General features: G+C 43.4%; 1 protein-coding gene across 2 annotated transcripts in view; it reads left to right on the top strand.

The window, feature by feature from the left end:
- Slco5a1 (solute carrier organic anion transporter family member 5A1) overlaps window positions 1–23,013 on the top strand; it is a 136,154-nt gene extending 113,141 nt beyond the window's left edge. For both annotated transcript variants that reach the window (XM_041667685.1, XM_041667684.1), the window contains 4 exons: window positions 9,291–9,450; window positions 11,764–12,005; window positions 17,151–17,215; window positions 21,999–23,013. In XM_041667685.1, coding sequence (XP_041523619.1) covers window positions 9,291–9,450; window positions 11,764–12,005; window positions 17,151–17,215; window positions 21,999–22,459 — 928 coding nt within the window. In that variant the 3' untranslated portion in view covers window positions 22,460–23,013. The remainder of the gene's footprint in view (window positions 1–9,290; window positions 9,451–11,763; window positions 12,006–17,150; window positions 17,216–21,998) is intronic.
- The last annotated feature ends 791 nt before the right edge of the window (window positions 23,014–23,804 follow it).

Raw genomic sequence — 23,804 nt, 5'->3', positions numbered from 1 at the left:
TTGGAGACATGATTTCATTGTTGTCCCGACTGACCTGGAAATTGATATGTATTTAAAAGGTTTATTTCACACCTCATGTGTACATGTCTATGTGAGTACATGTCACTGTGCGTGGGTGCCTACAGAGGCCAGAAAACATCTTATTCTTTGGTAAGAGTGAGAGGTGACTGTTAGCTGCCTGATGTGGGTGCTGGGAACTAAACGTGGGTCTCTGGATGAGCAACAAGTGTTCATAACTTCTGATCCACCTCTCTAGACCCCTAAATTCATTTTTTTCTTAGAGTATTTTACTATTATATTATTTCTTTGAAATAGAGGCCAAAAGAAAAACAGACATAACCATCAAGACAGGCCTGAGAGGAAAGGTCTTGTCTATGTGTTTAAAACATACGTTGATGCTGGCGTAAGGTCACTCCTCTTGAGTGGACATTCTCTTAAGTGACAGGCATTTGTTTAACTTTTTATTTAATTTTGATTTTCAAGGCAAAGTTTCTCTGTGAAACAGTCCTGACTGTCCTGAAACTCGCTCTGTAGACCAGGCTGCTCTCGATCTCACAGAGATTCACCTGCCTCAGCTCTCAAGTCCTGGGGTTAAAGGTGTGTTCCACCACTGCTGGGCTTTTGACAGGCATTTGTAATGTGTGGATGTTATCCATGAAGGCAGAGCAGGCTGTCAGAGGGAAAATGCCAAGAACTTCTAAATAGCAATACTAGCAGCGGTTGGTCTGGTACTGAAGCCTGTCAGTTTTAGTGACTAAGCACACCGTTTGGAAAGGCTCTTCTTTCTTGTCATGCCTTGCAGTTTCGTTCCTGAAGTCTTGGTGAGGTGACTGTACTATCCTTCATACTTCTGCATGTCTGTAGCTAACACGGCGGGTGCTGGGCTTCTGCAGCCCCTCTTCATCACATGCAGAATGTGCTAATTGGTTTGAAGTCTCATCTGCAGCACCACTGACATTTGGGCCAGGCTGTGACTTTTTGTGGAAGGTGGAAGCTGTCTCAAACATTGTACGGTATTTGGAGGTATTCTTTTTTTTTTTTTATTTATTGAGAAAAGAAGAAAAAAAACATAAACAAAAAAACAAGTTTCCACCTCCTCCCAGCCTCCCATTTCCCTCCCCCTCCTTCCACCCTTCTCCCCCTCCTCCCACCCTTCTCCCCCTCCCCCCACTCCTCTCCCCCTCCCTCTCCAGTCCACAGAGCAGTCCGGGTTCCCTGCCTTTGGTAAGTCCTAGGTCCTCCCCCCTCCGTCCATATCTAGGAAGGTGAACATCCAAACTGGCTAGGCTTCCACAAAGCCAGCACATTAAGTAGGATCAAAACCCCGTGCCATTGTCCTTGGCGTCTCATCAGCCCTCATTGTTCGCCATGTTCAGAGAGTCCGGTTTTATCCCATGCTTTTTCGGTCACAGTCCAGCTGGCCTTGGTGAGCTCCCAGTAGATCAGCTCCACTGTCTCAGTGGGTGGGTGCTCCCCTCGTGGTCCCGACTTCTTTGCTCGTGTTCTCCCTCCTTCTGCTCCTCATTGGGACCTTGGGAGTTCAGTCCAGTGCTCATGTGTGGGTCTCTGTCTCTATCTCTATCCATCACCAGATGAAGGTTCTATGATGATATGCAAGATATTCGTCAGTATTGCTCTAGGATAGGGTCATTTCAGGTTCCCAATCCTCAGCTGCCCAAGGAACTAACTGGGAACCTCATCTTGGGCACTTGGGAGCCCCTCTAGGGTCAAATCTCTTGCCCACCCTAAACTGGCTCCCTTAACTAAGAATTGTGGTTCCGTGCTCCCCTATCCACCTTTCCTTTATCCCAATTCTCCTGATTCCCCAAGTCTCCCCTCCTTCCCTTCTACCTTTTCTCTTCCCATCTCCCCTTACCCCCATCCCACCCCACCCCCAAGATCCTAATTTTTCTCCCCGGCAATTTGGTCTACTTCCCTTAGCCAAGAGGATAACTATATGTTTTTCCTTGGGTTCACCTTCTTACTTAGCTTCTTTAGGTTCACCTATTGTAGACTCCGTGGCCCTTATTTATGGCTAGAAACCAATTATGAGCGAGTACATCCCATGTTCATCGTTTTGGGTCTGGGACACCTCACTCAGGATAGTGTTTTCTATTTCCATACATTTGCATGCAAAATTCGAGAAGTCATTGTTTTTTACCGCAGTGTAGTACTCTAGCGTGTATATATTCCATACTTTCTTCATCCATTCTTCCATTGAAGGGCATCTAGGTTGTTTCCAGGTTCTGGCTATTACAAATAATACTGCTATGAACATAGTTGAACAAATGCTTTTGTCATATGATAGAGCATCTCTTGGGTATATTTCTAGGAGTGGTATTGCTGGGTCCAGGGGTAAGTTGATCCCGAATTTCCTGAGAAACCGAAACACTGACTTCCACAGTGGTTGCACAAGATTGCATTCCCACCAGCAATGGATGAGGGTACCCGTTCCTCCACAGCCTCTCCAGCAAAGGTTATCCTTGGTGTTTTTGACTTTAGCCATTCTGACAGGTGTAAGATGATATCTCAAAGTTGTTTTGATTTGCATTTCCCTGATTGCTAAGGAAGTTGAGCATGACTTTAAGTGTCTTTTGGCCATTTGAACTTCCTCTGCTGAGAATTCTCTGTTCAGTTCAGTGCCCCATTTTTTAATTGGGTTAATTAGCATTTTAAAGTCTAGTTTCTTGAGTTCTCTAAATATTTTGGAGATCAGACCTTTGTCTGTTGTGGGGTTGGTGAAGATCTTCTCCCAGTCAGTAGGTTGCCTTTGTGTCTTAGTGACTATGTCCTTTGCTTTACAGAAGCTTCTCAGTTTAAGTAGGTCCCATTTATTCAATGTTGCCCTTAATGTCTGTGCTTCTGGGGTTATACGTAGGAAGCAATCTCCTGTGCCCATCTCCTGTAGGGTACTTCCCACTTTCTCTTCTATCAGGTTCAGTGTGTTCGGGCTGATATTGAGGTCTTTAATCCATTTGGACTTGAGTTTTGTGCACGGTGATAGATAAGGGTCTATTTTCATTCTTCTACAGGATGACATCCAGTTGTGCCAGCACCATTTGTTGAAGATGCTTTCTTTCTTCCATTGTATACTTTTAGCTCCTTTATCAAAAATGAGGTGTTCATAGGTTTGTGGGATAAAATCCGGGTCTTCTATATGATTCCATTGGTCGACTTCTCTGTTTTTATGCCAGTACCACACTGTTTTCATTACTGTAGCTCTGTAATAGAGTTTGAAGTCAGGGATGGTAATGCCTCCAGAAGATCCTTTATTGTATAGGATTGTTTTGGCTATCCTGGGTTTTTTGTTTTTCCATATAAAGTTGATTATTGTCCTCTCCAGATCTGTGAAGAATTTTGATGGGATCTTGATGGGGATTGCATTGAATCTATAAATTGCCTTTGGTAGAATTGCCATTTTTACTATGTTGATCCTCCCAATCCAAGAGCAAGGGAGGTCCATCCATTTTTTGGTATCCTCTTGAATTTCTTTCTTCAATGCCTTAAAGTTCTTGTCAAATAGATCTTTCACTTCCTTGGTTAGATTTACCCCAAGATATTTTATGCTGTTTGTGGCTATCGTGAAAGGTGATGATTCTCTGATTTCCCTCTCTGCTTCCATATCCTTTGTGTATAGGAGGGCGACTGATTTTTTGGAGTTGATCTTGTATCCTGCCACATTACTAAAGCTGTTTATCAGCTGTAAAAGTTCTTTGGTGGAGTTTTGGGGGTCGCTTATTTACACTATCATATCATCTGCAAATAACGAAAGTTTAACTTCTTCCTTTCCAATTCGAATCCCCTTGATCCCATCATGTTGTCTTATTGCTATTGCTAGAACTTCAAGCACTATATTGAAGAGGTATGGCGAAAGTGGACAGCCTTGTCGTGTTCCTGAGTTAAGTGGGATGGCTTTGAGTTTCTCTCCGTTTAATTTGATGTTAGCTGTCGGCTTGCTGTATATAGCTTTTATTATATTTAGGTATGACCCTTGTATCCCTAATCTCTCCAAGACTTTAAACATAAATGGATGTTGAATTTTGTCAAATGCTTTTTCAGCATCTAATGAAATGATCATATGGTTTTTTTCTTTCAGTTTATTTATATGCTGGATTACATTGATAGATTTTCGTATGTTGAACCAGCCCTGCATCTCAGGAATGAAGCCTACTTGATCATAATGGATAATTTTTCGGATGTGTTCTTGGATTCGATTTGCCAGTATTTTGTTGAGGATTTTTGCGTCGATATTCATGAGTGAGATTGGCCTGTAGTTCTCTTTCCTGGTTGAGTCTTTGAGTGGTTTTGGTATCAGAGTAATTGTGGCTTCATAAAATGAGTTTGGTAATGACCCTTCTGTTTCTATATTGTGGAATACATTAAGGAGTATAGGTATTAGATCTTCTTGGAAGTTCTGGTAGAATTCCGCATTGAAACCATCTGGTCCTGGGCTTTTTTTGGTAGGGAGGTTTTTGATAACCTCTTCTAATTCTTTGCGACTAACAGGTCTGTTTAGATTGTTCACCAGGTCCTGATTTAACTTTGGTATATGATATTTATCTAAAAAAGTATCCATTTCCTTTACATTTTCCAATTTTGTGGCATATAGGCTTTTGTAGTAAGATCTAATGATTCTCTGAATTTCCTCTGTGTCTGTGGTTATGTCCCCCTTTTCATTTCTGATCTTATTAATTTGCAAATTCTCTCTCTGCCGTTTGATTAGCTTGGATAGTGGTTTGTCAATCTTGTTGATTTTCTCCAGGAACCAGCTTTTTGTTTCATTGATTCTTTGTATTGTTTTCTGTGTTTCTATTTTGTTGATTTCAGCCCTCAGTTTGATTATTTCCAGTCTTCTACTCCTCCTAGGTGAGTCTGCTTCTTTTTTTTCTAGAGCTTTCAGGTGGGCTGTTAAGTCTCCAATGTGAGCTTTCTCTGTTTTCTTTAAGTGGGCACTTAGTGCTATGAACTTTCCTCTTAGGACTGCTTTCATAGTGTCCCATAAGTTTGAGTATGTTGTTTCTTTATTTTCATTGAATTCCAGGAAGACTTTAATTTCTTTCTTTATTTCTTCCTTAATCCAGGTATGGTTCAATAGTTGACTGTTCAGTTTCCATGACTTTGTATGCTTTCTGGGGGTAGCATTATTGTTGAATTCTAACTTTAATCCATGGTGATCTGATAAGACACAGGTGGTTACTAATATTTTTTTGTAACTGTGGATGTTTGCTTTGTTACCGACTATGTGGTCGATTTTCGAGAAGGTTCCATGAGCTGCAGAGAAGAAGGTATATTCTTTCCTATTTGGATGGAATGTTCTATAGATGTCTGTTAAGTCCATTTGATTCATTACCTCCATTAATTCTCTTATTTCTCTGTTAGGTTTCTGTCTGATTGACCTGTCCATTGGTGAGAGAGGAGTGTTGAAGTCTCCTACTATTAGTGTGTGCGGTTTGATGGCTGCCTTGAATTTTAGCAATGTTTCTTTTATGTACGTGGGTGCTTTTATATTAGGGGCATAGATGTTCAGGATTGAGACTTCATCCTGATGAACTGTTCCTGTTATGAGTATAAAATGCCCCTCTCCATCTCTTCTGATTGATTTAAGTTTGAAGTCAACTTTGTTAGAGATCAGTATGGCCACACCTGCCTGTTTCTTAGGTCCATTTGCTTGATAGGCCTTTTCCCAGCCCTTTACTCTGAGTAGGTGCCTGTCTTTGTGGTTGAGGTGTGTTTCTTGTAAACAGCAGAATGTTGGATCCTGTTTTCTTATCCAATCTCTTAGCCTGTGCCTTTTTATAGGTGAGTTGAGTCCATTGACATTAAGTGATATTAATGACCAGTGGTTGTTAACTCCGGTCATTTTTTTTTAGTCGTAGAGTTTGTGTGTTTCCCTTCTTTGTTTTGTGTTGGTGAAGGGTCTCTAGATGTCTGAGTTATTGTGGTCATTGTTGGACTCCTTGGTTAGTGTTTTTCCTTCAATTACTTTCTGTAAGGCTGGATTTGTGGCTGCGTATTGTTTAAATTTGTTTTTATCCTGGAAAATTTTATTTTCTCCATTTATAGTGAACGAAAGCTTGACTGGGTATAGTAATCTGGGCTTGCACCCATGGTCTCTCAGTTTCTGCAGTACATCTATCCAGGACCTTCTGGCTTTCATGGTTTCCATGGAGAAGTCAGGTGTAAGTCTGATAGGTTTACCTTTATAAGTAATTTGGCCTTTTTCCTTTGCAGCTCTTAATATTCTTTCCTTATTCTGTATGCTTTGTGTTTTGATAATTATATGGCGAGGGGATGTTTTTTTTTTTTGATCCAGCCTATTCGGTGTTCTGTATGCTTCTTGCACCTTCATAGGTATATCTTTCTTTAGGTTGGGAAAGTTTTCTTCTATAATTTTATTAAATATATTTTCTGGACCGTTGAGCTGCCCTTCTTCTCCTTCTTCTACTCCTATTATTCTTAAGTTTGGTCTTTTTATTGTGTCCCATATTTCCTGAATGTTTTGTGATGAGAGTTTGTTGGACTTGCTGTTTTCTTTGATCAGTGTGTTTATTTTCTCTATGGTATCTTCAGAATCCGAGAGTCTTTCTTCTACCTCTTGTATTCTGCTGGTTATGCTTGTTTCTGTAGTCTCTATTCGTTTACCTAGATTTTCCATGTCCAGCCGGCCCTCTGTTTGTGTTTTCTTCTTTGCCTCCATTTCAGTTTTCAGGTCTTGAACTGTTTCCATTATCTGTTTGATTGTTTTTCCTTGGTTTTCTAGGGTATCATTCACTGATTTATTCAATTCTTCAAACTTTCTGTTACATTTCTCATCCATTTCTATAAGGGCATTTCTTACATGCTGTTTAAGGGTGTCAATCACTTTCATGAAGTCAATCTTTTCTCCTTCTTCTTGATTAAGGGGTTCTTGTCCTCCCGTTGTGAGGTCGCTTGTTTCTGGTGGCTTCATGTTGCTTTTCAGCTTGTTGGGCGAATTCTTGCCTTGAGGTCGGCCCATCTCTTCTTCCAAATGCTCCCTATGGATCTTCTTTTACCGGATCAGGTCTCCTTGCCTACCCAACGCTGGCTCTCCCCAATGTTGGCTCTCCTGGCGCCGAGAGATCAGGCTCCGTGCTGGTTGGGCAGCTCGCAAACAAAGCACCTACCCTGCTTGGTGCAGGCAGGCCACAGAAACAAAGGAACTGCTGCCCGCCCGGGAGCCCCAAGTACTCGCACCCAGCGCCCAGATAGGCTGGGCTGGGCGATGCCACACGCCAAAAGAGGGCGGTGGGGCCGAAGTGGGGAGAGCTCTGGACGGAAGCTGGGTGGGCCAGGAAGAAAGAGGCAGCACCCAGGGAGTAGAGGCCCTGCAGAGAGCCCAAGAAGGACAGGGGGCCAAGGAACCCCCGAGCTCCCCGTCCCAGGCTGGCGCAGTGGGCCAGAAACTCACCCCAACGCTGGGTCTCCTGGCGCCGAGAGATCAGGCCTCCGTGCTGGTTGGGCAGGTCGCAAACAAAGCACCTACCCTGCTTGGTGCAGGCAGGCCACAGAAACAAAGGAACTGCTGCCCGCCCGGGAGCCCCGAGTACTAGGACCCAGTGCCCAGATAGGCTGGGCTGGGCGATGCCACGCGCCAAAAGAGCTGGAGGTATTCTTGTATAACACGTACAGATGTCCACAGCACTCCTTAGTTAGAGCAACCCAAACTACCTTCCAACATTGACAAATGTCCCCTGGGTGGGAAAACAAGATTGTCTTTGTTGAGAACCACTCATTTAGAATGACTTTGGGGGTGTATTCAAATATTAAAATGTCTTGAGACTAAGAGTTTTTAAGTATAATGATTATGTCTTGAGCTAATTTCTTCTGTGGCGTGGCAAGAAGGGAGGACTGAATTTATTTGACTTTTGCTTTGTCAGGGAGTTTTCCTGATACAACTATAGCTTTGAATTTGGTTCTTCACCCATCAAAGCTATCAAAGTGTGAGAAGCCATAGAATAAGTTTGTAGAGCAGTGCCTGCGGCTGGGCTGGGCTACTGGATAAGCTGTGCTAACATGGTCCCCGAAGAAAGTCCTGACATGTCACAGGTGAACAATGGATAAACAATGGATGAGCAATTGTTAAAGGGACAGATGCATGAAACATCTGCTCTTGCTGACCTATTTAGCTCTAGGAACAGCATTTTACCAGTACTGCTTAAGAGTGGTAACAAAGCATCAAGTAACGCTGTCTTGGTTTTGAGCTTTTTAGAGCCAATCTCATTCTTCTGTGCCCTCCAAACCTGCCTGCCCCCTTTCACTGTCGTTTTAGACCCTCTCCCCATCTCCATGCCTTTACATCATATTTCTCCCTATGGTTTGAATGGATTTTCCTCTAGCTTTCCTATTGCATCATTTCTTTGTATTTGGCACTGTGGCTTCATGGGGAAACATGTCCACCATGTTCAACTGTGAATTGCATCTGGGTATTTCTAGTGATTTCTGCCCTCTCCTTTTGTTATTTCTGTCAAACTAGTGACAGGGTCCCTAACCAGTCACCTTTACGAATATCTTCCTCTTCGTTTCCTAGAGTTATTCTATTCCTTTGGTAAATTATTCTAGAACAAGTCAAGTCTTTGATGGATGGAACCTACACTGGCACCTGGGGCTGGTGGATGGATCTAGTAATAAAACATATTTTCTCTATTTTATAGTTCAAAAACTCAATCAATTTTGAGACAAAAGATATGGTAATTAATCTGATTGGCTCATTATGTAATATACATGTGTATTGAAATAGCACATACACCATAGATTTGTATAAGTATTATATATAAATAAAAATAAACTAAGGTGGGAATTGGCTTAGTGCTAGAGTTCAGACATTATGCATGAATTGCTGGGCTTAATCCCTAGCAGGCCCCAAAATAAAGTCAAATGAAATGAATCGTGATCCATACTTGCTAAGACTCAGAGCCTAGTGTTTCACAGCGAGGAGTTTTATGAGAGTCCAAGTCCATAGACTCAGACCTGAGGTCAGTCTCTCGAATCAAGGTGGACAGTGGGATTGAGGCAGGAGAGATAATTTGATTTTAAACCAATTCCATCTATTCTAATGAGAACAGAAATGTTTTCTCTATATTTTGTAATAAGTTTATGAAAATAGCTCTGGAAGGTGACTACTTCATGGTACCATAAGTTTGATTGTTGGGAATGATGTCTCTAAATTAAATTTACTTGCTATCAAGAATGTTATTTTTGTTTCATTCTCAGTTTTGCTTGATTTTTTCATTCTCTCTCTCTCTCTCTCTCTCTCTCTCTCTCTCTCTCAGACCTTCTCTGATCATGCCCCATAGGAACCTGACAGGAAGCTGCAATGTTAATTGTGGTTGTAAAATACACGAATATGAGCCAGTCTGTGGATCAGATGGAATCACGTACTTCAATCCATGCCTGGCTGGCTGTGTTAACAGTGGCAATCTTAGCACCGGGGTGAGTATACTCCACAAGTCTCTCTCGTACTGTTAATCCACCATCACAAGATAAGGATAGGATGAGACTCACATGTACCCATGCTGACTTCAGTTTCCCTTGAACATGAGGCTCCAAATCGCCCTCCAAGCGCCTCTGAAAAACTCCTCATGAGAGGCCAACTGTGCAGGGCTATCACTGCTGTTGGGGTGCTGGGAGAATCTGGGTGTAGAGTTCTGGTCCTCATCAGCTGGCTCCTACTTTACATTCCAAGCCAGCTCAGGGAAACTTGATAAGGCTGGACTCCGGGTTTCCCGTTTGTTCCTCTGGCAGGGCCTCTGTAATGGATTTGAAGGTCAAGGTGACTAGAGTTTGTGCTGAGACCAGAGACTGTGGAGGCTGGCCCTCTATCGGGTGTCTGTGAAGACGGGTGATGCCTATTTTTCATAAGACTATCCGACAATTCACCCCCTAACACCCCTGCTCTTTAACTTTCAGAGTAAAGATATTTCTGTCAGCTGAAGAATGGTCTATTCTGAGAATTCTCTTCCCCGTGAATTATAAATAGGCTTTAATACTGTGGGAGAAGGCTTTTATATTTTACTCTATTCTTTACTGAGCCCAATTTGGCTGTTGGCATGAGAACAGATTGGAGGTGGATTGCCCTCATTTAAAGGTTAAAATGCAATTTGCCTGTTCTATGCAGGCTCCAGAGACTACACCGTTGACCTAGAGTTTAGGGGTACCCCTTTTGTTCTCTGAGTTTGAAACCAGAGGGTAAATGGGAAATTACTCTTTCAGGTTCCCTGTGACATAGTTGGGGAGCTCTGGAGTATGACCCTGTTGAGATCATGAGATTGTTTCTTTGCCGTGATCCATGCAATGTTGTAGGGCAGTGAGTGAGATCTCCTGGGCACACTGTTTTTATTAGAAAGACTGAAAATCCTTCCTGCTTACACGGCCAACGCCCCACCAACCTCTTCTTAGTCCTGTTTTAAGCAGTCACCATGTGAACTAGTTCAGCTAATTTCCATTTAGTAAAAGTAAGACACTAGCTAGACAAAGACATAGTTGACCACGTTAGCATTTGTTAGCTTGTTTGGGTCCTGACTAGACCACACCAAGAGGAGTTTTGTTTTCATCATTGTGTTTGAAAAGTCTGGGAAGTTACTGGAGAAGATTTAGTCTCCTCTGCTCCTCAGTCTTCAGTGTCCTCTAGTGCCATATACATCAATAGGGTCTCATAGATATGTGTTGGGGAAAATGACCAAGAGATGCTGGAGTCTATCAGAGTCTGGAGCACCTGGCCACAGATACAGTACAGGATGAAGTGATGCAAACTTACACACACACACACACACAGAGAGAGAGAGAGAGAGAGAGAGAGAGAGAGAGAGAGAGAGAGACCGCTAGCCTGTAGAAGGGAATGACAGGGTTTTAAACGAGCGGCCAGAAGGAAGGTCATCATCATTGGCACTTGTAGGAGGTTCTTCTGTCTATGTGTTGCTTTCATTTGGTTGAATAAAGAAACTGCCTTGGCCTTTTGATAGGGCAGAACTTAGATAGGTGGAGTAGACTGAACTGAACGCTGGAAAGACGAGCAGTGTGGCAGACGCCATGGTTCTCCTGCCCTAGATGGATGCTGGTTAGACTCATGCCGGTAAGCCACAGTCAAGTGGTGATACACATTAATGGAGATGGCTTAAACTAATATGTGAGAGTTAGCCAATAAGAAGCTAGAAATAATGGACCAGGCAGTGATCTAATTAATACCATTTCTGTGTGATTATTTCGGGTGTAAGCTAGCCGGGTGGGATGAAAAACAGGTCTGCTCCTCCTGATACAGGCACTGAAGCCACTGTTTCTAGTCCACGTCACTCTGCTTGTTAGAAGCCATCACACTTGTGCTAGGAGTTTAACAGATATTTACCCTAGGCCTCACTATGTGCTCAGACTCGTGCTAGGTACTCTGGTGACCACGAATAAAAATCAAGCTGGCTCTGTTCTAGGGTCTTCTCTAACAAGAGAGTCTACAGGTTCAACAGCAGTGGGAGCCATGTGTATTTATGTTCCCGATGAGCACATGGCATGCTGACGTCCCAGAATTGAGTGTTTAAAGCTTCTCAGGGAAGTTTAGGTTTAAACTTTGACTAGCAGGTTTTGATATAATTAAGGCCAACTTTGACCCCTTATTGCTGTTAAGAAACAAGGTATTTTGTGTGCAATATTGTGCATTTAATTTCATATAGTTCTTTTTTAGCACTTTTACTTTGTCAACATTCCATCTCCGGGCTTTATTTTTGACTGACATACAGCTTATTATTTGCTCCTTAGGTTCGCAATTATACCGAGTGCGCCTGCGTCCAAAGCCGGCAAGTGATCACCCCGCCCACGGTGGGCCAGCGCAGCCAGCTCCGTGTGGTCATCGTGAAAACCTATCTCAATGAAAATGGCTACGCTGTGTCTGGGAAGTGCAAACGCACCTGCAACACCCTCATCCCCTTCTTGGTCTTCCTGTTCATAGTTACCTTCATCACAGCCTGTGCCCAGCCGTCAGCCATCATAGTGACACTCAGGTGAGGAAACCGCACCCGCGAGCAAGTGCTGCAGGCAGCGTATTTCAGGGGGACCGAAGCGAAGCAAACTGGGGGGTAGTGAGAGTAGCATGCAGGAGGGTGCCCCACATTTCCTGCTAGGTTTCTGGGAGAGCTTTTACATCAGAGAGAAAAAAAATGGCTGAAACACTGCCTTGTCTAGAATTTTCTTTTGTCAGCTGGGCTCGATTCCTATATATTTTTTTTTCAATCAAACTTTCTTCGCAGTGCTTTTAGTGTCTGAAGCCTATGCTATGAGGTTAGACTCCATGAGTTGAAAGCCCCAAGAAGCCAGACCCTCGTGGAGGGTGGAAACGGTTTGGCAAAGTAGCTAGACTGTGAATATTGCAAAGGGTTCTGTCTCCTGCCTCATGGATAGTTAATACCGCACCTCTGGGATCGATGGGAAGTTATGCTGGGTTTGCATTTCAGAATGCTGAGTTCATTAATTTTACTATTGTATAAAGTCCTGGAGCTGAATCAAGGACAGGCGAGGCTTGGAAATGTGAGCTTCCAGTTGGTCAGGCTGCGCTTTCACTGCTGGATTGCAGATCCTGGTTTCCCCCCCTTCTATTCTAGGAGAGAACATGAGAGGCACTTTTGTTCTGTTGAATTCAAATCTACTTGTTAATCCTTGCATTAAAGGCTGTGGTGGACAGAGAGGGTACTGTGGGTTAGAGGGGAGCATGGGCGTGGCCCTAGGAAAGTGAGGAAGGGAGTCAGTCCTTGCTCTTCCTCCTGGCTTTTCCACGGTCACTGTACCGGATTCCTGGCCAGGAGCACCATGCTTGCTGAGAGTGCGTAGCCCGTACCCCTCAAGCACTCTGGCTTCTTCTCTCTGGATGCTGATAGACATCTCCCGAATGGAAGAAGCGGGGCATGCAATGCCTAGTGGTTTACTCACTGTCCGTAGATGTTGATGGCATAACCATGCATACAGAGCTGGGAAATTGCTGGAAGACATAGAGAATATGAGGAAGAGACAGTGAGGGCCCTGGGCCTGGAAAAATTTCCCATCCGTGCCTAAATCCTTTGTGGATGAAATGAAAAGCATAATGCACTTTATCATGTAGGAATTATGTGAAACATCTCGCTATTTCTCCACCGTAATTCTGCAGGAAGTGTTAGGTAGACTGTAAAAGGGCCACCTCGCTTTACCAATGCTCAGAAGTGTTTCAGCATGGCAATTTATAAGTTGGCTTCTAACACCAAATCTCTGAAGAGGGGTCTTTTAATCTCTGCTAACTGCCAAATTAATAGGTTCCAATTTTTCTACCACATGGGAATTACTTAGAACATCATTTTGGGGGGGGGGGGGATATGATTTGGATAAGCTTATTTCTCTGACTTTTCATTTATATGTATGTATATAAGTGTGTGTGCATGTCTGCCTTTACTTTGTCTTAGTTGGGGTTTCTACTGCAGTGATGAAACACCAGGGCCAAAAACAAGAGGGGAGGAAATGGTTTATTTGGTTCACACTTCTACATTATAGTTAATCTTTGGAGGCAGTCAGGATAGAACCTCAAACAGGGCAGGGACCTGGAGGCGGGAGCTGATGCAGAGGCCATGGAGGGTGCTGCTTCCTGGCTTGCTACTCATGGTCTGCTCACCCTGCCTTCTCACAGAACCCAGGACCACTGTAGTAATAGGGGCGGCAGGGCTGCGTTCTCAGCACCCCCGGCCGCCTGCCCGGCTAGCTTATGCCCAAAATAATTACACAGACACTGTATTCTTTTAATCATTGTTTGGCCCTTTAGCCCTAGCCCTTACTGGCTAATCCTGTTATCCCAATCAACCCATCTCTAATAATCTGTGAGAACCGGTCTTACCGGGAAGATTCTAGCCTAGTCCATCCTGGGTCGGAGCTTCATGCCGGGAGCGGGGCATGGCGTCTCTCTCAGGCGTCTGTTCCCTAGAGGAGAGCTGTCAAGTCTCTGAGCTCACTTCCTCTTCCTCCCAGTATCCTGTTCTGTTTACTCCTCCCACCTATCTTCTAACCAATAAAATGGGCCAGGGCAGTGCCTTTATTAGCCAATGACCTTCCTCCATCATTTCCCCTTTTTCGGTTTAAACAAAAAAAAAAAGCTTTAACTTTAACATAGCAAAATTACATATAACATAACAGTTATCAAGTAAAAGTTACAATAATCTTTATCATAACTAAGGAAAACTATAACTAACTATTTTTAACTCCATCAAAGACTCCAGAAAGATATATTACCTAAGTAAACAAGAACTAAGAAACTTCAAACTCTAGAAATGACAAAGACATCTCGCTGCCTGGACAGTCACCCAAAGTTCTTTTGTACCGTTGGGGCATCCATCTTCAGCCTTCAGGCCCATGGTATCCAGCAGACATTTCCATAAAGCAGGAAAATTCAAAGTCAGTTCAGTCACTATCTGTTGTGTCCTGCAGAATGTCTCGCAGACTCTTTCATGAATCAGGAACCCCGAAAGATCATCTCACCTTAGGCAAGTTCAGTAGTCCTCTCTCTGCGGGTTCTTTGTGTCCAGTTTATGCAATAGTCCAGGCAAGAGCAGTTTCTTGCCCAAATGGCTATCAAACTCCATAAGGTGTCTCTCCGATGCCCATCTTCCTCTTGAAGTACATTGGTGCTGCCAGGAGCAGAGTGTCTCATTGTCATGAAAAGTCCTCAGTTATTAAAACATTAAATGTCCTATTCTGTAATCTTTGAAAGACATGAAGAATGTCTATCTAAAATATATCTCTATATATCTAGAAAATCTAATTAACATGACTACAAGCTTTACTATATCGATGATTATCCATTAACAACCTATATTTCTTAATTATACAGTACATATTTAAATGAACTACACAATCACAATACCTTAATCAAAATCAGAAACATTTATATATATAACAAAATTGACCTTAAATCTCTATCAATAAAGCAAAATCTATACTAATGCAAATTATTCATATCTATATCATATCCCCCTTTAAATGTAAAAGAACACTTATAAACATTTTTTGGGAATATGGGCGCAGTTTTTTCTCTCCAAACTGCTTTCTGCTGAATGGGGGCGTCGTTAATTAGGTCTTTCATGGTATAACCTGTGTGCTAGTTTCATCTCAGTTGGCAGTTGAGCAAAGCAATTTTTTGAAGGCGTTCACACCAACCCTTCAGGAGGGCGTGGTCCATCAAACCATATCGGAATAGAAGAAATGAACAGCGTCTCATCCTCTGTGAAAACAAAATAAGAAACTCCTTTCCAAAGTATCATATCCTTAGATCCAAATTTATAATATCTATGTTGTATTAGTTCAGCAGTATTTATAAATAAATATCTTTTAGCAGCTGTTGCTCCTTCCTCAGCATTTAAACAATTCAGAGAGAGCATAATAGCATACAGTATCAAGATTCTCTGTGTATTTTCCATCTTTGTATGCTTTGTTTTAACCTCTATTTTGTTTATTTTTACTTTCAACTCTTTGCTTTTTGAGACAGGTTCTCTGTATCTTTGACCTGAAGTAACTCTGTAGACCAGGCTGTCTTTGAACTCTCAAGAGATCCGCCTGTCTCTGCCTCCCAGGCATTCGGGATTAAAGGTGTTTGCTACTACACCTTGAACTTACAGAGATCTGTTTGCCTCTGCCTTCTAGGCACTGGGATTAAAGGCGTGTGCTACCACACACAACAACTCTCTTCCTTTTTTTGTTTTTTACTTTAAGAACTTCAACTTTTAGTCTGCATATAGTTTTAACACACTTTAAACCATTCAGAAATTTTCTCTGTCTTTGAATCTCTCTTTACTGTATATCTCTCTTTTTCTGACCACACGAGTCTTTAATTTACCAAGCAATATCAGTAGGATTAAAGGCGTGGCTTTGCCAGCTAGATCCAGTCCATTCCTTAGCTTTCCAGCCTCATGGCTGAGGTACTGGCTGTAGCCAGCAAGCGAGCTTCAGCAGCCGGTGCTAGCAAACCGCACAAACCGCCTGCGTAAAAGAGTCAGAGTTTGTCCTGGCAGGACAGCCCAGAAAGCCGGCACTTTTAAATGGCGCAGCTTTTTTCCTGCTATGGCTGAAAACCGAAAAGCATGCGTTCAGCTTTTCGTCAACACCATTTAAGTGTTTCGTGGCAGGACCTCTTAATGAGCTGCAGGCTTTGCAGCTAAAGCTGAGTCAGGAAGCCTCTCTTAGATGAGGCGCTTGCTTGCCTCTAACAAGCAGAGCAGACCCGAGAACACAGCGAGTCTAGTTGCCATCAAACAAATCATAGCACTTTACTCCAAATGCTCTATTCAAAAGCTCTGTCTCCTGCAGGAGCCAGACAGAGATCGCAATGGCGGCACAGCCCCAGGAAGTTGCGCTTTAAAATGACACAGCATTTTTTCTGCTACTGTTGCCGAATCAGGAAATCTCTCTACAGCATGACACCAACAAACAGCAAAAATCTGTGTTAAACTCTCTCTCCCTTATTTTTAAGCCTTCTTAGGTTTTTTAAATGGGTTTAGTTGCCCCACGTTGGGCGCCAACTGTAGTAATTGAGGCGGCCTGGGTGCTGGGGAACGCAGCCCCGCCGCCCCAATTACTACAGGGCTGGGCCCTCCCATATCAATCATCAGTTCAGAAAACGTCCTACAACTGGATCTTATGAAAGCATTTTCTTGAGATTCCTCACTTTCAAATAATTCTAGCTTGTATTGGGTTGACCTAAAATTAGCCAGGACATACTCCACACACATCTTGGAGGAGTTATAAGAATGATTTTTGTTGGATACACTTTCAATTCTGGAACATTCTGACAGACAGAGGGAGAGAATAAGACTGCAATGGATAGGACAAATGTTTACAATTTTTTTCTTAGTAGAGGGGATTTTGGGAGGCTTATTTAGAGGACCCCCCCCCACCTCTTCAGCCAGGAGCCTGACCCCTCCTCCACTGTTCGTATGGAAATGGATTTAATCAGTCTCTGGTGGAAACATGTGTCATCTGTGATGCACCCAGGGAGCCTTGGTTGGTGACTGTTAGTACATCATGGTGGATTAAATATTTTGGGAAAGGTTCTTATGGCTCTGCCTAAGGCAGACTCGATTTTACTGGCATTTTCTTGGCATCACTGTTTTGAACCATTTTTTCCTTCTCCTTCCCTCTAGGTCCGTGGAAGATGAGGAAAGGCCCTTTGCGCTGGGAATGCAGTTTGTTTTGTTGCGAACACTTGGTATGTCTCTAAATTCCCAAGTGTGCCCTTTACCCCTCTTTGCAGCAGGCAATGCTAGGGTCCTTTAAAAACACAGGCTGAGTCATTGGTGCTGCAGAGTATAGGACTGGACAGGTTTGCGGTTGAGAAGACACTTACACTTCCTCCTTAGTAGATTTGAAGTAAAAGTTGACAAGGTCATTGGACAAAACAATAGAAAATGGATTTTAGGTTAGTTTCTTTTTGATTCTGAATACAAACTTGTACAAAATTCCCCCAGAGTTTTATACAGCAAAAAAATATGAAGTCAAGAAATTTGTAATGACTTGACTATCCTGGCCTTTCTGTCTCTTGATGCCTTTTTACATGAATGTGAAAAAAACTGGGGTGCCTATTACTTATGATACCTTACTTGTGATATTGCTTTAGAGTAATTTTATTGGGTTGATTGACGTGTATAATTGTAGAGTTTGCTGATGAAAAGATCTTAAAAAGCAAAAAAGAGAGTCACAAAAGTACAGAGAGGCCACACACACCAGCAAGGAACGCTCCGAGTGTCATTGTGGACAGAGCACTCGAGGAAAACACAGCAATCCTTGAAACCTTGGGACCCTGAGTGGGAAACAGCCCCGGAGGCTGCCCACTGCCTCCTCAGTTAGGCAGTCCCTCCTCTGACTTCCTCAAGCTCATTTCCCCTTACAGGGCAGTCTGTCATGTCCTTCAGCTGGCGCTTCCCCTGACTAATCGGTACCATTGTCCGTGGGACAAGGGAAAAAGAACTGGTTTGTTTTTAACTCACAGTTTGGTTTTGAAGAGTGACATATCTTTAAAGGGCACCTTCCTCCCCTTGGAGGCCACTGCACTCCCTGGAATTGTTTGTAGTGAGTCAGGGTTGATGAATACAATAACCTCCAGCAGGGAAAAGTCCCTGGTGTGGTTTGTTGTTTGGTACAGGCTGGACTTTGAAGGTCTTTGAAGATTCTGCTGTTAAAAGCATGCTGATTCAAGAGGATTCGGATACAATCGCACGCAGTTAAGATTATGCCTTGTGATTTTCGCCATAGACTAAAAAGTGCAGTTTGTGTTGTTGCTTAGGGTTTTGCATGTATTTATTTTTGACTGGGTTTTGCTATGTGTGTAGCCCTCTGTGTATGGCCTGGGATTTCCTAGGTACACCTCATACTTTTATTTATTTATTTATTTATTCATTTATTTATTTATTTATTTAAAATTTCTGCCTCCTCCCCACCTCCCATTTCCCTCCCACTCTTCCCCCTCCCCTTCCCCCTCCCTCTCCAGTTTTAAGAGCAGTCACCGTTCCCTGTCCTGTGGGAAGTCCAAGGTCCTCCCCACTTCATCCAGGTCTAGGAAGGTGAGCATCCAAACAAACCAGGCTCCCACACAGCCAGTACATGCAGTAGAATCAGAACCCAGTGTCATTGTCCTTGGCTTCTCAGTCAGCCCTCCTTGTCCGACATGTTCAGAGAGTCTGGTTTGATTCCATGCTCCATCAGTCCCAGTCCAGCTGGCCTTGGGTTACACCTCATACTTACAGTGATCTTCTGCCTCCTCCTCCCAAATGCTGAGATCACAGTTGTGCACCACATGCCTGGTTTAAAAAGATCTTTTCAAAGACATGAATTGGTCAATCAAAGTGATGACTGAGTTGAAAAAGAGGAAGAAAAGTCCTTATTTTGACCCAGCTGGGTTGTTTGACATGGATCTGGGTTGAAGGAGCACCACTTGCAGAACGGTTAGGAAGCCAGGGAAGAGCAACACCTGGTGCTTGCTGCTCAGCTCGGTTTTGTCTCCAAACAAACTTCGGGGTGCAGAAGTGTAGTTAAGCTAATCACCCACATTTGATATCCCCCAAGTTTCAAAACAGAAGACTTCTTAGTCCTTCCTGAAAGTGACCATTTAATCTAACCAGCAGGTTTTGTTTTCGAGACTTATTTTTAACTATGTGTGTTTATGTGTGTCTGTGAATGGGACAGGTGCCAAGGAGGCCAGAGGTGTCGGGTGCCCTGGAGTTGGAGTGAGGGTAGCTGTGAGCTGTAGGTACTGCAAACCTAACACATAACTCTGGAAAATCAGTCGGCTCTCTTAACTGCTGAGCAATTAATCTCTCCAGCCCCTAGACTTCATGGTCAATAGGTAGAAATTACCTTACAGTATCCCATTCACAGACTCAGAGCTACTAGATGGCCTTTCCTTTCCTTTCCTTTCCTTTCCTTTCCTTTCCTTTCCTTTCCTTTCCTTTCTGTTTTTGTTTTCTCAAGGGTTTCTCTGTGTAGCTTTTGCTGTCTTGGAACTCGCTCTGTAGACCAGGCTGGCTTCGAGCTCACAGAGATCCACTCGCCTCTACCTCCTGAGTGCTGGGATTGAAGGTGTGCTGTGCACCACCACCCGACCCTTTATGTTCTTCCTCACTTCATCCCTCTTTCTTTTCTTCCCTCCTTCCTTCCCTGCTTCAAGCTCTCCAGCCCTTACCTCTGTGCACTGAGCAGCCATGGGCTGTCACACAATTCTTAGGGTGTACAGCACAAAAGGGAGTAGGTGCTGTGTCAAGGACTTTATGGGGGTGACAAACAGCAGAGGCTTTAAGTCAGAGCTCTTTGGTAGTTAAAAAAGCAGAAGTACATACTAGACACAGTGGCAGCAGAGTGTTGTCCTTGCGACCCAGGGGTTGAAGGGAGAAAAGGCCGTTAACCAGATGAATGAGTTAGAGGTGGGGACGCTTCTTTTGGCAAAGGGTGTGAGGGCTTTCTAGCTAGTTAAGCTTGCTTTCTTGTGGAGTTGGAAGAGGTGTCTGTTACACACAGCCCAGATATCAGAGCTTCCCCTCCTCCCGGATCTTTGAGAAGCTTTGGAGATGGATTGTAGGCCGCAGTTACCTCCCCACACTGAAGACCTTGGTGAAGTCCCCATTTGAAGAGGGGCTTGTCAGCTGCAGTGGCGCTGAGTGGAAGGCACAGCCCCATGCAGTATCTTTTTTTTTTTTTTTTTTTTTGCCTTTCGAGAGAGGGTTTTTCTGTGGCTTTGGAGCCTACCCTGGAACTAGCTTTGTAGACCAGGCTGGTCTCGAACTCACAGAGATCCGCCTGCCTCTGCCTCCCGAGTGCTGGGATTAAAGGCGTGCGCCACCATCGCCCGGCCCCATGCAGTATCTTTTAGTAGCCTGCCAAGCTTGCTCCTCAGGGAGCGGCAGTCAGGAGAGGTGGAGTTCCTCACTGCGCTAGAGGAAAGTCTTTTAGGGCGAGTCAGCAGGAAGTTCAGCAGAGTTATAAGCAGACATTCGATCATACTTGAGCAGGCCCCGTGCTAGTGGGAGGCACTTAGGACAAAGACAGTCTGCACGCGTGTGTGGTCCTGGGCTCCTCAGGAGAGAGTTACAATCTAGTGCCTTACCAGTAGCTATACATCTGATTTTGTATTTTCTGAACTTACTGTGCATAAGATCCTCTAAGAAACTTTAAAAACAAGGTTTTTTTTTCTTCAGTAAATGAGATCGGAAGGTGGTTTTGAAGTGTATTGGATGGGATTGTAGGCTGATAAGCCAAAACTCTAGGTCACAGGGTTGAAAACCCTCATTAGACTGATGTCATGGAGTTAAGATGAGTTTTGACTACAAACAAGGCTATTGAGATCTTGTCTGTGATATTCTCAATCAAACAAACAAAAAACAGGTGTTCCATTGAGAAAGAGGGAAGGTGCTTTACATGAAGGCCCTTTGCATGCCTTATTGCTATTTTAACATTCTTTTTGGAAATACCTCTCTGTAAGCGAATGTTATCTTTATGGAGACAATCCTTATAGTTTATTTTGTTAGTTGTGGTGAGATTCTTTATGTGTTGACATTGGGACATCTTCCTAATTGTTTCTTTACTTTATTTATATATTTATTGTTATAGGGTCTGACTACATAATCCCCACTGGGCTGGAACTTACTGTGTAGACCAAGCTAGTCTTGAGTTCACAGAGATCCTCTTGCCTCTGCCTCTGGAGTGCTGGGATTAAAGACGTGCGCCTCCATACGTGACTCCATCTTTTTTTTTTTTGAAACATAGCCTCCCTGAACCTGAACTAGTTGAATATTTTGGCTGCACTTGCTGGCCAGGGAGCCCTCAGGTATCTGCCTGCTTCTTTCTTTCAGCTCTGGGGTGACAGATACATGCTGCCATGAGGAGCTGCTTTCTTTTTAAATGTGGGTTCCAGAGATCTGAATTCCTGTCCTCATGAATACTCAGCATGCCCTTTGTCCACCGAGCCACCTCCCCAGCCCTTTGTGCTAAAATTCTTGTCTCTAAGCTTCAAGAGACTTAGACCAGACTCCAGGGCAAAGGGCTTCTGTCCATCCCCATGCGGAATGTTAATATTCTCTTAACATCCCGCATCCTCCTATCCTGCTCCAACCTGACTTAACAGGGACAGGAACCAATTTTAAGTTTGGAAATATTTTGTGTTGGCCATAGACAGTCTTTCAACTCTTGAAGTCTCATGTCAAAATCGTATGAAAAGTGTTCAGTGTAAGGACTCAGTAACCATAGAAAGCAATAGTTATTTTTAACAAACTAAACATCACTAAGGCAGTCTGAGCTGTCAAGTGGAAGAAGCTAAGTACTTGCTGTTTATTTTCATAAGTTGCAATTAAATACAATTCACTGCAATTAGATGAAAATGTCTTTAAGAAAATTCAATTAAACAAGAATCATTCTCAGCATTGGATAAACCTTGCTAATGACAAATCTGTTTTCTCTTATGGAATGCGCTCTATCTCTGTTTCTCTTTCTTCCCATGGCTGCAGCGTACATTCCTACTCCGATTTACTTTGGAGCTGTGATTGACACCACCTGTATGCTCTGGCAGCAGGAATGTGGCGTGCAGGGGTCTTGCTGGGAGTACAACGTGACGTCGTTCCGTTTTGTCTACTTCGGTTTGGCGGCTGGCCTCAAATTTGTGGGCTTTATTTTTATTTTCCTGGCCTGGTACTCTATCAAGTACAAAGAAGATGAACTGCAGAGGCGGAGGTGCAGAGAATTCCCACTGAGCACTGTGAGTGAGCTAGTGGGCCAGCCCAACAAAGCGGAGAAATACGCCCGGACTACATCCTGCCCGGCCTTCAGCACCCAGGCGGAATTTCAGGAAGAAACTGGTCTGCAAAAGGGATTCCCGGGCACTACACAGACCTATCCTGGGCCTTTCCCAGAAGCAATAAGTTGCTCTGCAGATCCCGGGCTGGACGAGAGCCCCAGTTCTGCTCTGTAGCATCCCTGCTGAAGCCCGGAAAAGGAAGACATGTTTTGTTGGTTGAGTTGAATATGGCGAGTTGAGAAACACCTGTGCCTTCTTACTTTCTTTTTTAAAAACCTCTACAGACACAATCCTCAAACCAACAAAACTCAGTCTACACAGCCTCTGTTGTTTGAGGGCTGGATACCTCAACCAGACTGACAGCTTCCCCCTCTCTTTTTTCAGGGAGGAGCTTAGATACATTGGTTACCACTTTCGCTGGGTTCACTTCATGCTCACACTCCTGTTTGGTAGAAGCCTGAGGCCCGTGGCAAACCATGGGCAATGCTGTGACCACGCATATCATTAGCTTACCCTCCAGAGGGAGGTGAGCTTGACCATGACTTTGCATCAGCAAGGTGGATTTATTAGGTTTGAACACCTACTGTGGGTTCCGCTCCAAAGCACAATTTGCCTCAACTATGCAATCTGATCGGAATGATAGAAGTGTGGCTTGCCCCTTTGGCTTTCCGAGAATAAAGCAGATGTTTTTGATAGTTGGAAGCTGAATGTTCCCTAAAGCGCTGTGAAAAGCATTTTAAGCCATAGCAGACGTATCAATCAGGTAGAAAAACTTCAAATGCTTCAAAGAACTGTATGCCACAATGTAATGAATGACAACAGAATTTCCTAAGATCTGTTTTTCTTCTTAGTCTGTTTACTCCATCATAAGGTAGATCAAGAGGCTGCTGAATTATACATCTGATAGCTTGACTATTTAAACTATAGTATTCTTTCATAAGGGGCTTTAAAACTAGTGTGCTAAACAGTTTGGTTAGAAACCATAATGTGAGATGCTTAATAAGGGAGGAAGCGGTTTTCCCATCTGAGAAAATGGCTTTCAAAATCCAGCTCTGAAGGACCCACTAAACGTTGCTAAGGGTTACTACTGTCTTGACATTCAAAGTAGTGGATAAAGAAATTCCCGGGGTAAGATTGAGTTCCTACTGGGGATTTATTTCATTATAGCCTCAATATACTGGCAAATTCTACTGTTTTTTTTTTTTTGTTTTTGTTTTTTGTTTTTTTTTCTGGATAGAAAATGACCATGGTTGCTTCAGAAAATGAGAACTTCAGTCAGAAAAGCTGTACCTGGGATATTACAGTCGCTGCTGAGGAGATGAGAGATTTGTCTGTCAACGGAACACAATATGTGATCCTACGTTAAGTAATGAGTTTGAATGGTAAAGCAAACGAGTCTACCATACTGAACCCTCTTTCTCTCATTTAGCCTCAATTCACCATCCCCTACCCATCTCTGTGCTCATATGCTTCCTGCAGTGATTCTGAGAAAGGACCTTTCCCTTCTGAAAGACACCCT

Source organism: Microtus oregoni, unplaced genomic scaffold (genome assembly GCF_018167655.1).
Source record: "Microtus oregoni isolate MIOR12 unplaced genomic scaffold, Mior012 000017F_ref0000208, whole genome shotgun sequence".
In the NCBI taxonomy this organism is placed as follows: domain Eukaryota; kingdom Metazoa; phylum Chordata; class Mammalia; order Rodentia; family Cricetidae; genus Microtus; species Microtus oregoni.
The sequence above is the reverse complement of the archived record's forward strand: the minus strand, read 5'-3'. Positions and strand labels throughout refer to the sequence as shown.